Source organism: Heptranchias perlo, chromosome 9 (genome assembly GCF_035084215.1).
Source record: "Heptranchias perlo isolate sHepPer1 chromosome 9, sHepPer1.hap1, whole genome shotgun sequence".
Taxonomy (NCBI): Eukaryota; Metazoa; Chordata; class Chondrichthyes; order Hexanchiformes; family Hexanchidae; genus Heptranchias; species Heptranchias perlo.
In genome coordinates this window covers 3,041,383-3,055,941 of record NC_090333.1, presented here as the reverse complement: position 1 = coordinate 3,055,941, position 14,559 = coordinate 3,041,383, and the positions used below count along the sequence as shown (strand labels likewise).

The following is a 14,559-nucleotide window of genomic DNA, read 5'->3' as shown; positions in this document are numbered from 1 at the left end:
ACTCGTGGAAACAGGCATCTCCACATTATCACTCACTGCACTGAGTCTCACTTTTAACTAACTCCCTCTGTTGGATTCTCTTTGTATCACTCACTGTACTGAGTCTCACTTTTAACTCACTCCCTCTGTTGGATTCTCTTTGTGTCACTCACTGTACTGAGTCTCACTTTTAACTAACTCCCTCTGTTGGTTTGTCTCTGTTACTCACTGTACTCAGTCACACATTATCCCCCTCTGCTGGTGTCTCTCTATTGTACTGTACTGAGTCTCACCTTTATTTATCTCCCTCTGTCGGTGTCTATCACTGTTCCAGAGCAACTTTCTAACAAATCCCTCTGTCTGAAGGCCACACAATTAACCAGATGTGTGCACCAAGTCATGAAAACAGCAGTTTTAAAAATACTGCAAAAGCTTGACATGAAGAACCAGGAATTCTTTAACCACATGAATCGATTATGACAATCAAAAATCTCAATGAACAAGCACAGAACCATCAAATGTTTCCTTAACCCCACAAATACCCTCTTGGCCAGTCACCAGTAAACCTCTCCAGCAGTGGTTTCATCAGAGCAGGGTCTTTAGTTGCAAATTCTTGAATAAAGTTGTTGTGGCAGATCTGCTGTGAACACACATTTTATTAAGATCCCATCTTTCAGGGACAAAAAAAATTCATGTGTTACATTTAAAGCAGCACCTAGTCTTTTTTTTAAAAAATGTCAAATTAAAATTCTATCAGAACACCTTACAAGGATTTGATTTGAGTTTAACAACAGTTGTCTGTAGTGACGATTTGACACGTGCATGACTTTTTCCCCACCATCACCACCATAACCATGTCAAAAGGTTTAAAAGCAAAATAATTTCAGATGTTACAGTACTTCACATAACCTACATAAACAAAGATTCAAAAATCATTGCAATATTTTAAAATTAAAAACTTCACAAAAAAGTTTGCACCTACTCCTTTCATAATCAATAGCAAAAGAGAAAGACAAAAAGAGCTCACGTTTAAAATGCGATTCTTCAGACCCATTTACACGTAAACATAGTGCAGCTCCGGCAAACCAAAAATCATCCAGGCGTCGTAGTCACAACTGTCACCAGTTTCCACTCGACATACAAAGTGCTGCCTGAAGTGATCTTCAGTTCACAATGTCACCATAACATGTGCATTATTTCAATGGAACACTACATTCCAAGGACCCTAGACAGTTCACAGAATCTGAAGTTGTAGTTTCTGCCTTGTGCACAATCATTTGAGATTAGGCTCATTTGTAGATTGTAGAGAATTTCCACTCGAGTCCTCCTCCTGCGAATCGTTCCAAAGTGTAGAACACCCGTTATAATATCTGTGATCGGGGGCTGGCTTTGCAGTGCTCCTCCATTTCTCATGAGGTCTTCCATTACTGTTTCTTTTCACATCGTAACTGCCCCCGTTTCCTCTTTTTGGTATAGGTCTCGAGCTGCAATGAAAATCAATGAACAAAATCATTACACTTTAATCTGGAATGCATGCCCCGAGATTTAGCACAAAGATCTCCTATCTGGTTAAAAAACCACACAACTGAACCTAATCAGATCTTTGTATTTCTACATCACAACAGCAATTATACTTCAAGTACTTCATAAAGTGCTTTGGGACCTCCTGAGATGGTGAAAGGCTCTATATAAATGCAACTTCTTTCTCACTCTACTGTGCATATTTTCAGCAACGAGCATCATTCCTCAAAAGTTTACCAAATGTCAGTTTTTTTCAGATGGTTGCTACTAGAATACCTTAAGCAGACCCATACCATTTGAGATCGATTAATTACCTGGAGCTAACTGGCAAAACTCCTTCATGTTCGGCCCCACATCCACTCTTTCATTCCTCCAAAATGAACATGGAATTCTTATAGTATTGAAAGCATGATTCATCAACTAGAGGTGTTCAGTACCAAACAATTTATCTTCATTTTAATTTATAATTTGCAGAAAAATTGTAACAGGAATATACTGGTCTGACTTCAAGGACTGAAGCTTCAAGATTCTTGCTGCTGGTTGCAATTTCCTGTAAAGTATTTTTTCCTAAAATAACCTGGTGACCCACTCCAGTCCCAAAACTCCTATTCCTACTATCACCTGGTCTATTAAAAAAAACCCACACAAAATGCACAAGAGATTCGTGAACACACCTAGTTCCTGGATTGAGGCGCACTGTTCGACCAGATTCTGTGGACACGGGCGTGGCACTATTTATTGGAGGAAATTTGGTATTTGTTGAGAGTTCAGGTGCAGCTACTGGAGCTGTATTAGGTCGGAGGTAAGTAGACATATTTGGCTGTGACTGTATCTTGTGCTTCTCCTGCTCTGGACCTAGAAGATATTTATGGTATATATAAACCAAGTTAATCAAATAAATAGAAGTAGCTCTAAGTAGTTGATCTACTCCTGAAAGTTCAAGCAACCACAGTGGGAACAAAGAAAAAATAAAAGGCACACACCATGTTCACACTTGATGAAGGGACTGTATTTGAAGTTGCTGTGCTTATTTGTAAATGTTGTTGGGAGGATGTTCAATCATGGGCATCGTAACAGAACCGAATCATACCCGGTTAATGGTAAGGACCAATAGATGGGAATAAGGAATAGGAAACCTGGCCGGTTTTAACTCCCCCACCGAGCCCGAGCTGCTGAAATCAACACTACTTCACCATTAGCACTCGAGCTGAAATCAGCTCATTCAGCATAGACAGGGATCAAATCCCTGGTCTTCCTGAATACTGGACCATATTTGGTTCATTTAACTGCTGAGTAATTGGGGAGCTCAAAACCTTCTTCCAGGTTTACTGATGTGACATTTTAATAACAACCCCTCCCCAGCACTAGAGAAATGCTTCTTTCATTTTTAATATAGATCTCACGCAATCAGCAAAATCTCAATAAATCTTTATAACAAGTCCATTCAAAATAAATCAGATCATTGCTTTTCATCTCACAAAGGAAGTGGACCCAAATCACAGTGTCAAAATACTATGCGAGTCATGTTGGCCTAACTGAACAGCACAATAAATTCTATATTCGTTCATTCAATGGGTTGCCATCAAACACTCTTTATCTTACAAGTTCATTTAATACACGATGCGAGAGCACTCGATTCTAGCCTGGAATGTGAATTGAAAGAGCACCGTAATATCTCCCATGTATTTCTGTGAATCTCATTCATCTCCGCCCCACTTTAAAAATCCCAGCAGGATGTTTTGAAAAGGACCACAAGTGCCCTGGAACATGAACACATGGAAGGATGAAAAATGTTGTCCCTCCATTTCCACTCAGTTCCCAATGTCCACTCCGTGCAGTTGGTGTCGCTAAGAACCCATGCCCCCCAGGGGTGGGTGAAAGAATCAAGGAAGGTTGAATGGGATTTCCTGTTGGGCCACACTTCTCCTTGGCCATAGTGGTGGAGGTGGAGGAGGTGGTGGGGGAGAAACAGCGTGAAGGAGAGAGAGCGCAGAAGAAAGAGAGAGAAATAAATCACCCAGAAGTTAACTTACACGCTTGAGGATGCACCTAACTATAAATTTTAATAACCAGTCACGGAATCAGTTTGTATTTCGTGCTCCCTGACCATGTGGCTCTCATAATACTAAAGGAGCAAATATTAGTGTCAACCGTTAGCTTCCAACAAAAGGACCACCGCACAAGTTCTCTCTCAAACTGCCGATTTAAAATGTTCATATTTATGGTGCAAAAAAAATTGCAGTGGATTGCTTACTGAGGAACATAGGAGCAGGAGGAGGCGATTTATCCTCTCAAACCTGTTACTAAGTCTTGGTATTTGTAAATTTTGGAGCATTGACTGAGGTTGGTCAGTTGAGGCAGCACACTAGAGAAAGAAAATGAATCTAACAAGAAAACACACGAAAAATGTATGAATCTAAACATGAGCTGCTTCAAAGGCATCGGAGGACAGTAACACAAGTGGGCAAGGTATCACTTTCCATTGAATGTTCAGTTTTTTTGTACATTTGATTGTAAAACTCACTAATGGAAAAGGCACTTTGTGGCTTCATTATTTTGGGATTCTTGAGCTCCATAAAGGGAGTCATGTTCAAAAACTGCTGCTTCAACCATGTGGCTCGATCTTCCTCAAAAACCTTCCTCTGCGGATAGAAATGGGCAAAGTCAAAAAATGTCACTTCTGGATCCATCAACGCATTCCTCCCACAACCGTTGTAACATCAGAATGTACATGTAAATTCTGTGTGTAACAGCTTCATGAATGTGAAATGCACTTTATTGAGAATCAAGATATAAAAATCAAAAAAAATATATACTTCCAAGACTGGAGTAAAGTTTATGCCAACTTTATCTCATGGATTGGTTTTGTGAAGAAGTATTCTATAATATCTGGGAGTGCCAGTGCTGTGGACTCTGTTCTGTTTATAATACAGGGTGAACTGTACAGCTCTGCAGAACCTCCACATACAGTTGTTTACAAGTTGCAATTTATAATTTTCATACCCGCTGGAAATTATGTCATTAGAGCTGACTGCAAATTATGGAGTCTGTACAATCTTTCTGCAGGTCACAAAACAATTAATCTCATACTGTATTGATCTTTTGCACCACAATACTTAAAGGCCAGATGTTCATACAAAATGAATTTCTTTTTCCCAAATGATTAAGATAACTGCTCACCATTTCATAGTAACAAATCAGAGATCTCAATCAACTGTGACAAGCATGACCATTTCACAGCAAAAATAACAGCTTTCACAGCAATTCCAAATTTAGCATTAAGGGACAGGTTCGTCTGCAGAAGGTTTATAAAATGATGGGGCTAATTCCATTCTACGTGGAGACCAACAAACGTAAAATAACCAAAAGTGCTACCTCGTGCCCCAGTCTGATAGCTGCTTCTGTAAAGTTTCTTCTCTCCCTTTCAAAGTTTTTCTTCTGATCATTAAATAGTCTCCACTCTTCTTTCAATCGTTCCTTCTCTTCCAGTAAGTAGCAGTCTCGCAGTAGTATGGCTGTTTCGTCATCGCACTGGGCATTAATCTGTTGCTTTGGAAAGAAAAGGTAACACTAACCTTCACATTTCAAAAATGATAAAGTAGGCATTTTTTGACTTTATATATAAAAGAAATTCAATACCTAACACCTTAAAAATTGATTAAAATCAATCAGCTCCATTTGCAATTCCTCAGATAATGAAGCAGTCCTGGACAACATCCAGGCTTGGGCTGATAAGTTGCAAGTAACATTTGCACCACACTAGAGCCAGGCAATGACCATCTCCAACAAGGAAGAGAGAGAGTCTAACCACCTCCCCTTGACATTCAATGGCATAGCCAACACTGAATCCCCCACCATCAACATCCTGGGGGTGGCCATTGACCAGAAACACAACTGGACCAGTCACATAAATGCTGTGGCTACTAGAGCAGGTTAAAGGCTGGGTATTCTGCAGCAAGTGGCTCACCACCTCACTCCCCAGAGCATCTCCACCACCTAAAAGGCTCAAGACAGGAGTGTGATGGAACATTCTCCACTTGCCTGTATTGGTGCAGTTACAACAAAACTCAAAGCTCGACATCATCCAGGACAAAGCAACCGGCTTGATCGGCACTCCATCTCCCACCTCCACCACTAGTGCACCATGTCTGCAATGTGTACGATCTACAGGATGCACTGCAGCAACTCGCCAAGGCTTCTTCCACAGCATCTCCCAAGCCCATGACCTCCACCACCTAGAAGGACAAGGGAAGCAGGTGCATGGGAACACATCCCATGTCCCCCCATACCCTATACTGACTGCAATAATTGGCCACCGCTCGCTGTTCAAATCAGCAGCCGGCTTTACAGCTACAAAGTTGCTTTCACAGTGCAGACTTGACACATCGGAGGCATTTATTTTAAAATATAAACCATACCTGTAACAGCTGTTGCTGGGCTTTGATCACATCCCTGCACTGCTGGATTTCCACTTTTAGTTTCTCAATCTCTTGCTCATGATCTTCTCTGCTGATTATATCATCATCCTCCAGAAAACCAGACTTCACCAAGGATGCTGCAATAAGTGAAACTTAGCCCATCAACACTAACAATCGGATGTATTTAAAATAAACCATATATCTGCAAGTATTTTAAATATAATTACAGTAAAGCTTTGCACTTTCCAGCTACATTTAAAATAAAATCAGGGCTTCAAAATGGCAAAATTTGAGGAGATTCCTACTTTCTATTTAACCTTTCCCCATACATTACACAAGTCACAGTAAACTGTGGAAGCCCAGCACCAAATATAGATGGCCCATCCTTCCAGTCTGTCTCATCAGAAAACTAGCTCAAACTGGCCAAGTGAGGAGGTTTTTGCAGGGGAGGGAGACACTTACCTTATAATCAGACCAGAGTTCAGAATTGTAGGTATTTTGGAATGCCAATTACATGGGGATAAATCGCCTTTGTATAACAGGAGGCATAAATAGTTTCCTAGTCACCTTTTCCTTTAACCTAGGATTTCTTTTGGTAATAGTAGAGTTAATGCTTTTCTGAATAGACGCATTTTTGAGACAATTAGTGAACACCTTTTCCTGTATTTGTTCTGAAATATTTCCCAGTTTCAGTCGTCAAGATCTAATTCGCCGTCCTCAAAACTACTGAAGAAATGAAAAGTGCGATATAGTACAATGGAATTTCTTATTTTCCACACTCCACTGTTGTAAAGCAGAGGGTGTTTAAACAATGGACCTGGAGCCACACATGGACCACAAACCCAGGTAATCCAGCACACAAAGCTCAGGCAACTCATTTCCATTTGCACTTTTATTTCTTGCTCCATGTGAATTTTGTGGGCCTGGAGGTTCACAAACAGTTGCTATTGGCACTTTCTTTATGGCCCATGGAATTCCAGGGCATTCACCCAAGTGACCCACAAAAAGACCAAGATTGGGCAGTGCTGCCCTAAACTATTCAATTCGACACAAGCCAATCATACCTTGAGAGTCTAGTTTCTCGACATGGTTTTTCAGTATTCTCCATTGTTGTCGAATGCTGTTGGTGAGCTGCTCTCTGACTGTATCACACGAAAGCTCCAAGCTACGTTCTTTGTTTTGTTCACCAGAATCCTCTTCATTGTCCGACCCAGCCTGGGAAATCAAAAAAACGAGCAAACTTCTTCTTGGATGACAGAATAAAGTGCTGAGAAGTGGCCAAACAGCTGCTTCATTTATAAAAAAAAACTCTCCATTCCCCAACACGAAATCAACAATTCCACTTTTCAAAAAAAGGAAAAAATATGTTGTTAAACTAAATTGGTAATATTCAAAACACCCTGTGAAAGAGCAACACCAGGGTTAGGAATAGCATAATATTTTGAGGTGGCAGTTTTACTGGACTCATTTACCGCTATGTGTGGTGAGCCTTTTGCAGTAAAATAATCCTCCGGAGACTGAATCAGTCTATTTCACCAATAGATGAGAGAGAACCAGTTGTTGCACATACACTGCTGGCAGTTGGGTTTAATCCTATCCAGGAGGTCTTTGGCAGCAGAGGGGGGATACGTTCGGGACAACTTTGGGACTTTAGTTATTTCACAGAATAAAAGGATCCAGATACACATCACTGCATCAAACTGGAAATATGCTTGATTTGTAATTATAAATCTTACGAACAGAAGAATTGTGGCCCGTTCCAATCTCCGGCCTAGTCGGCCCTGAAGACCACACTCTGTGTCCTGTTCAATAGCTGGGAAGTCAGTATTGGGGTGACCTGGGTTACATATCTGAATGGTGCCTGCTCTTTCGACAAAGGGGCCTACTTTTCCAGTATGGGGAAAAAGATACATCACCTGGAGAGCAAGGAGGTCAGAGTACTAAAGGTTTCTGAAGCTAGTTTCGTCATATCTGGAACACTTTGTTCTGCTGGTCCTAATTTTCAGTGTAACTTTGGGAATTAGAGGGGGGAAAAATAGAAACTCCAAACTCAGAATCTGTTGCAGGTTCTTCCTGGAGTCAGACACGTTCACCTGTGGAAGCCTCCACTGCCATAACATCTTTCGAGGTTACTCCTGCCTGCTCACTGAGAGGTTTGGATCGTACTTCTGCTGATGTGGCCTAAATGCTAGACCCTTACCATAAGTGAGGCCGTATGTCTCCTGCACTGGCATCTTATCTCTAGCGCATCTTGGGACTAATCCTCGAAGATTCCAATTGCAGCGGCACTTATGAAACTGAATTGCTGTAAATTTTTAAATGGCAAAAAGCAGAACCAGCTGTTTGCCGGGCATTTAAATATTCTTAATTTTGGTTCATGAAGTACTGCCAAGAGTTAAGGCATCACCCAAAAGGTACAGTTTTAAATCCAAAATTCATTTGAAAATCACTTTCACTGTGCTGTTTGGTAGAAATTTGCTGTGTTCCTGAACCATGAAAGGGAAAGTGAATTTAAGGGATGGAGAAAGAGGATGATTACGCATTGTGATGTTGCTTATGTTTTGCAACAAGTTGACTTGTTCATTATCCAATCATGTCCGAAAGTTGTATGAACGCCAGCTCCTTATCGAGAAATGTCAGCGTTTGTATTTGGTTTAGTTATTCACAGAAGTGAAAGCAGAGGTACTCAACACTCGTTTGTGCGCTATGTTACATTGAAAAGATGAACTGCGGCCCCACGAATCACCATATCACATAGATGCAGTGCTATTTGAAACAGTATAAAGTACAATCATCTGAACAAATTTATGCAATTCAATAAAATATCTCGCCATAATCAAAGCTTGTATTTTATGATAGAGATCCACCAACAATCACATTTTACACATGGTTGCGGGGGGGTTAAATCTACAAGAATGCAGAAAACGATCCAGATGTGAACAGTTCTGGTCTCCGTATTATAGAAAGGATATAGAGGCACTGGAGAAGGTGAAAAAAAGATTTACTAGGATGATACCGGAACTGAGGTTATCCCTATCAGGAAAGATTGAACAGGGTAGGGCTCTCATCTCTGGAAAAAAGACTGAGGGGTGACCTGAAAGATGTCTTCAAGGTTATGAAAGGGTTTGATAGGGTAGACGTAGAGAAGATGTTTCCACTTGCAGGGGAGACCAGAACTAGGGGCCATAAATATAAGATAGTCACTAATAAATCTGGTTCAGTTCAATATTTTCCACCATTAGTTCTTCATGATGCCATTCATAGATGGTTATGAGGTTAGAATGTGAAACTTACCACCATTAGGAGTAGTTGAGGAGAATAACAGATACATTTAAGGGGAAGCTAGATAAACACATGAGAGAGGAAGGAATAGAAGGATGTGCTGATTGGGTTAGATGAAGTAGGAATGGAGTAGGCTCGTGTGGACCATAAACACCAGCATGGACCAGTTGGGCCGAATGGCCTGTTTATTCTGTATATTCTATGTAATTCTATGTTATGATTTTTGTAAGCATGATAGTTCAATGGAATAAAATGTTACAGTTTCATAATAAAAACTGAAAGCACATATTAATAGAAACAGTATTGTGAAACTCACTATACCGCTGCTATCTTCCACATTCTCTTTTGGCCTCTGCTTTCTACGACTAAGTATGGACATCATATCTTTCTTCATTTGCTGCAGAACTTGTTTCAGTTCAATATCTTCCACCATTAGCTCTTTATGATGCCATTCATAGTTCGAGCGAGTGGGCGAGCGAGGAGAGGGGAAGAACTTGCATTTATATATAATTTTATTATATCCTCAGGATGTTCCAAAGTGCTTCAAAACCAATGGATTGTTTTTACAGCGCAGTCACGGTTGTACAGGCAAACACAGTAACCAGTTTGTGCACAGCACAGCAAGGTCCCACAAACAGCAAGTGATAAAATGAGCAGATAATCTGTTCTTGATAAGAGAACGCTGGCCAGGAGACTGGGAGAATTCCTTGCCCTTCTTCAAATAGTGACATGGGAATCTTTTACATCCACGTGTGCAGGCAGATTGGGCCTCATTTTATCAGCTCACCCGAAAGATGGCACCTCTGACATGGCAGCACTTGCTCAATAATGCAATGCACTGAAGTGTCTGTTAAATCATGCGCTCAAGGAAATTGAAACTATTAGAACAGGCAGTCCAGTTTCCACAATGGTAATATTACGAGCAGGATTTACACTACCATCTGCACATCTTAGTGGCCTCCATCCTGATAAGGATATAGTTCTGTTGAATAAATGGGGGGGCGGGATGTGTACACTATTGGTTCTAAACTCGTTAAAGAAATTTTTTAAAAATGGGACCAGCTCAAAATGGACTTTTACCACTTAAGTCAATTTTTCACAGCAATATTGATGTCTAGTAAAGTATTCCATCTTACCCATTCCCCAAAATAAAATGTCAAATTCTTCCTTGTACACTGACAATATTTATGAAGAACATATCAATTAAAAAAAGTGAGTCAGATCAGCTGATAAGAATTGATTTTCTCCATTTGAACTGAGGTATGTCCTGTCCATAAAAAGCAGGCAATCCGGCCAATTACCACCCCATCAGTCTACTCTCAATCATCAGCAAAGTGATGGAAGGTGTCGTCGACAGTGCTATCACACGGATATGGGGCTAAGGCGGTTATATGGAGTTAGGTCATTGAATGATCTCATTGAATGGCGTAACAGGCTCGAGGGGCTAAATGGTTTACTCCTGTTCCTGTGCTATAGAATCATAGAAAGGTTACAGCACGGAAGGAGGCCATTCAGCCCATCGAGTCCATGCCGGCTCTGTGCAAGATCAATCCAGCTAATCCCACTCCCCCGCTCTTTCCCCGTAGCCCTGCAATTTTTTCCCTTCAAGTACTTATCCAGTTCCCTTTTGAAGGCCATGATTGAATCTGCCTCCACCTCCCCCTCGGGCAGTGTATTCCAGATCATAACCACTCGCTGTGTAAAAAAGTTTTTCCTCACGTCAACTTTGGTTCTTTTGCCAATCACCTTAAATCTATGTCCCCTGGTTCTTGACCCTTCTGCCAATGGGAACAGTTTCTCTCTATCTACTCTGTCTAGACCCTTCATGATTTTGAATACCTCTATCAAATCTCCTCGCAACCATCTCTGCTCCAAGGAGAACAACCTCAGCTTCTCCAGTCTATCCATGTAACAAAAGTCCCTCATCCCTGGAATCCTTCCAGTAAATCTCTCTGCATCCTCTCTAAGGCCTTCACATCTTTCCTGAAGTGTGGTGCCCAGAACTGGACACAATACTCCAGTTGTGGCCGAACCAGAGTTTTATAAAGGTTCATCATGCCTTCCTTACTTTTGTACTCTATGCCTTGATTTATAAAGCCCAGAACCCCGTATGCTTTTTAACCACTTTCTCAACCTGCCCTGCCACCTTCAACGATTTGTGCACATATACCCCCAGAACTCTCTGTTCCTGTACCCCTTTTAGAGTTGTGCCCTCTAGTTTATATTGCCTCTCCTCGTTCTTCCTATCGAAAGGTATCATTTAGCATTTTTCTGTGTTAAATTTGATCTGCCACATGTCCGCCCATTCCACCAGCTGGTCTATATCCTCTTGAAGTCTATCACTATCCTCCTCACTATTCACTAGACTTCCAAGTTTTGTGTCACCTTCAAATTTGGAAATTGTGCCCTGTACACCCAAGTCCAAGTCATTTATATATATCAAGAAAAGCAGTGGTCCCAGCACTGACCTCTGGGGAACACCACTGTACACCTCCTTCCAGTCCGAAAAACAACCTTTCACCACTACTCTCTGTTTCTCGTCCCTTAGCCAATTCTGTATCCATGTTGCTAGTGCCCCCTTTGTTCCATGGGCTGTAATCTTGATGGTCAGCCTACTGTGCGGCACTTTATCAAATGCCTTTTGAAAGTCCATAGACACCACATCAACTGCATTGCCCTCATCTACCCTCTGTGTTACCTCATCAAAAAACTCTATCAAGTTAGTTAAATATGGTTTGCCTTTAACAAATCCATGCTGGCTTTCCCGAATCAATCCACCCTCGTCCAAGCGACTGTTAATTCTGTCCCGGATTATCGTTTCTAAAAGTTTCCCCACCACTGAGGTTAAACTGACTGGCCTATAGTTGCTGGGTTTATCCTTGCACCCTTTTTTGAACAAGGGTGTAACATTTGCAATTCTCCAGTTCTCTGGCACCACCCCCGTATCTACGGATGTTTGGAAGATTATGGCCAGTACCTCCGCAATTTGCACCCTTACTTCCCTCAGCAACCCAGGATGCATCCCATCCGGACCGGATGGGAACTTATCTACTTTGAGTACAGCGAGCATTTCAAGTAACTCTTCTTTATCAATTTTTAGCCTTTCCAGTATCTCACCTATATCTTCCATTACTGAGCCTCTGGCAGCATCTTCTTCCTTGGTAAAAACAGATGCAAAGTACTCATTTGGTACCTCAGCCATCCCCTCTGCCTCCATGAATAGATCTCACCTAATCGGTCCCACCCCTCCTCTTACTACCCGTTTACTGATTATATACCTGTGGAAGACTTTTGGATTCCCTTTTATGTTGGCCGCCAGCTATTCTCATACTCTTTGCCCCTCTTATTTCCTTTCTCACTTCCTCTCTGAACTTTCTATATTCTGCCTGGTTCTCACTTGTGTTACCAACCTGACATCTGTCATTTGCCCCTTTTTTCATTTCATCTTACTCACTATCTCTTTTGTCATCCAGGGAGCTCTGGCTTTAGTTGCCTTACCTTTCTGCCTCGTGGGAACGTGCCTAGACTGTACCCGAACCATCTCCTCCTTAAAGGCCGCCCACTGTTCAATTACAGTTTTGCCTGCCAATCTTTGATTCCAATTTACCCGGGCCAGATCTGTTCTCATCCCATTGAAATTGGCCCTCCTCCGATTGAGTATTTTTACTTCAGAGTGGTCCGTGTCCTTTTCCATAGCTATTCTAAAACTTATGATACTATGATCGCTGCTCCCTAAATGCTCTCCCACTGACACTTGCTCCACTTGGCCCACCTCATTCCCTAGAACCAAGTCCAGAAATGCCTCCTTCCTTGTTAGGCAGAAATGTATTGGTTAAGAAAGTTATCCAAGACACACTTCAAAAATTCCTGCCCCACTGTGCCCCTTATTATTGTTATCTCAGTCTATATTAGTTGAATTCCCCAGTTATCACTACTCTATAGCTTATGCACCTCTGTAATTTCCTTGCAAATTTGCTCCTCTATATCCTTCCCACTAGTTGGTGACCTATAGAATACACCCAGTAGTGTAATGGCACCTCTTTTATTTCTTAACTCTAACCAAATAGATTCTGTCCTTGACCCCTCCAGGACACCCTCTCTCTCCAGTAGTGCAATATTCTCCTTAATCAATACTGCCACCCCCACCTCTTTCTTTCCTTCCTTATCTTTCCTGAACAGCTTGTATCCAGGATTATCTAGTACCCAATCCTGCCCTTTTTTGAGCCAGGTCTCCATTATCACCACGACATCGTATTCCCATGTAGCTATTTGCACCTGCAGCTCACCAATCTTGTTCCTACTGATTATCTTGCCTTTTGAGAATAATACAATGTATGGCCTAATACAGCTTTCCTTATCACTCGTATGGAGATGTTTATCATTATAATGGGCCAGTGAAGTAGCCCTGCATCAAACATGTGTATGGATACCGGTGGGAACAGGAGTCGGCCATTCAGCCCCTTGAACCTGTTCTGCATTGAATTAGAAAATGGTTGATCTGCATCTCAACTCCATTTACCCGCCTTTGTTCCATATCCCTTGATACCCTGACATAACAAGGATCTAGCGATTTTAGTCTTGAATATTTCAATTGATTCAGCATCTAACTGGGCAGCAAGTACCAGCTTTCCACCACCCTTTGTATGAAAAAGTGCGAATTGATTTCATTTGTAAACGGCCTAACTCTAATTTTAAGATATGCCCTCTTGTTCTGGATTCCCCCACCAGAGGAAATAGCTTCTCTGTATCCTTTAATTGTAAACACCTTGATTAGATAACTCCTCAATCTCCTATACTCGAGTGAATACAAACCAAGTTTATGCAGTCTGTTCTCGAAATTTAACTCTTTCAGCCCTGGTGTCATTCTGGTGAATCTGTGCTGTACACATTCCAAGACCAATATATCGTTCCTGAGTTTGGTGCCCAAAACTGAACTGAACTAAACCCAACTCCAGATGGAGTCCGACGAAGGCTCTGTACAACTGAAGCATAACTTCCTCACTTTTGAATTCCAACCCCCTTGAGATAAAGGCCAACAATCCATTAGCCTTTTTGATTACTTTTTGTACCTGTGCAGTAAGTTATAGTGATTTGTGGACACGGACACGTAAATCTATTTGTTCCCCACAGCTCCTGGTCTTTCACCATTAAGAAAATATTCTGACTTGTCTTTCTCAGATCCCCACATTGAACTCCATCTGCCATAGTTTTGCCCGCTCACTCAGTCTGTCTATGTCCATTCCAGCTCCCATCCACACAACTTATTGTGCTTCCCAACTTGATGTTATCTGCAAACTTGGAGATACAATTCTCTATTCCTTCATCCAAGTCGCTAATATATATGGTTAAAAGCTGAAGG

General features: G+C 41.4%; 1 protein-coding gene across 1 annotated transcript; it reads right to left on the bottom strand.

The window, feature by feature from the left end:
- Positions 1-720: 720 nt before the first annotated feature.
- LOC137325591 (afadin- and alpha-actinin-binding protein-like) lies at positions 721-12,402 on the bottom strand. Its single transcript, XM_067990856.1, has 8 exons — positions 12,318-12,402; positions 9,517-9,722; positions 6,983-7,133; positions 5,919-6,055; positions 4,876-5,049; positions 4,025-4,142; positions 2,175-2,355; positions 721-1,463 (listed from the first exon to the last, which is right to left on the bottom strand). Exons 1-8 carry the CDS (start codon positions 12,400-12,402, stop codon positions 1,253-1,255), a joined length of 1,263 nt encoding a protein of 420 aa, XP_067846957.1. The 3' UTR covers positions 721-1,252.
- Between the last annotated feature and the right edge of the window lie 2,157 nt (positions 12,403-14,559).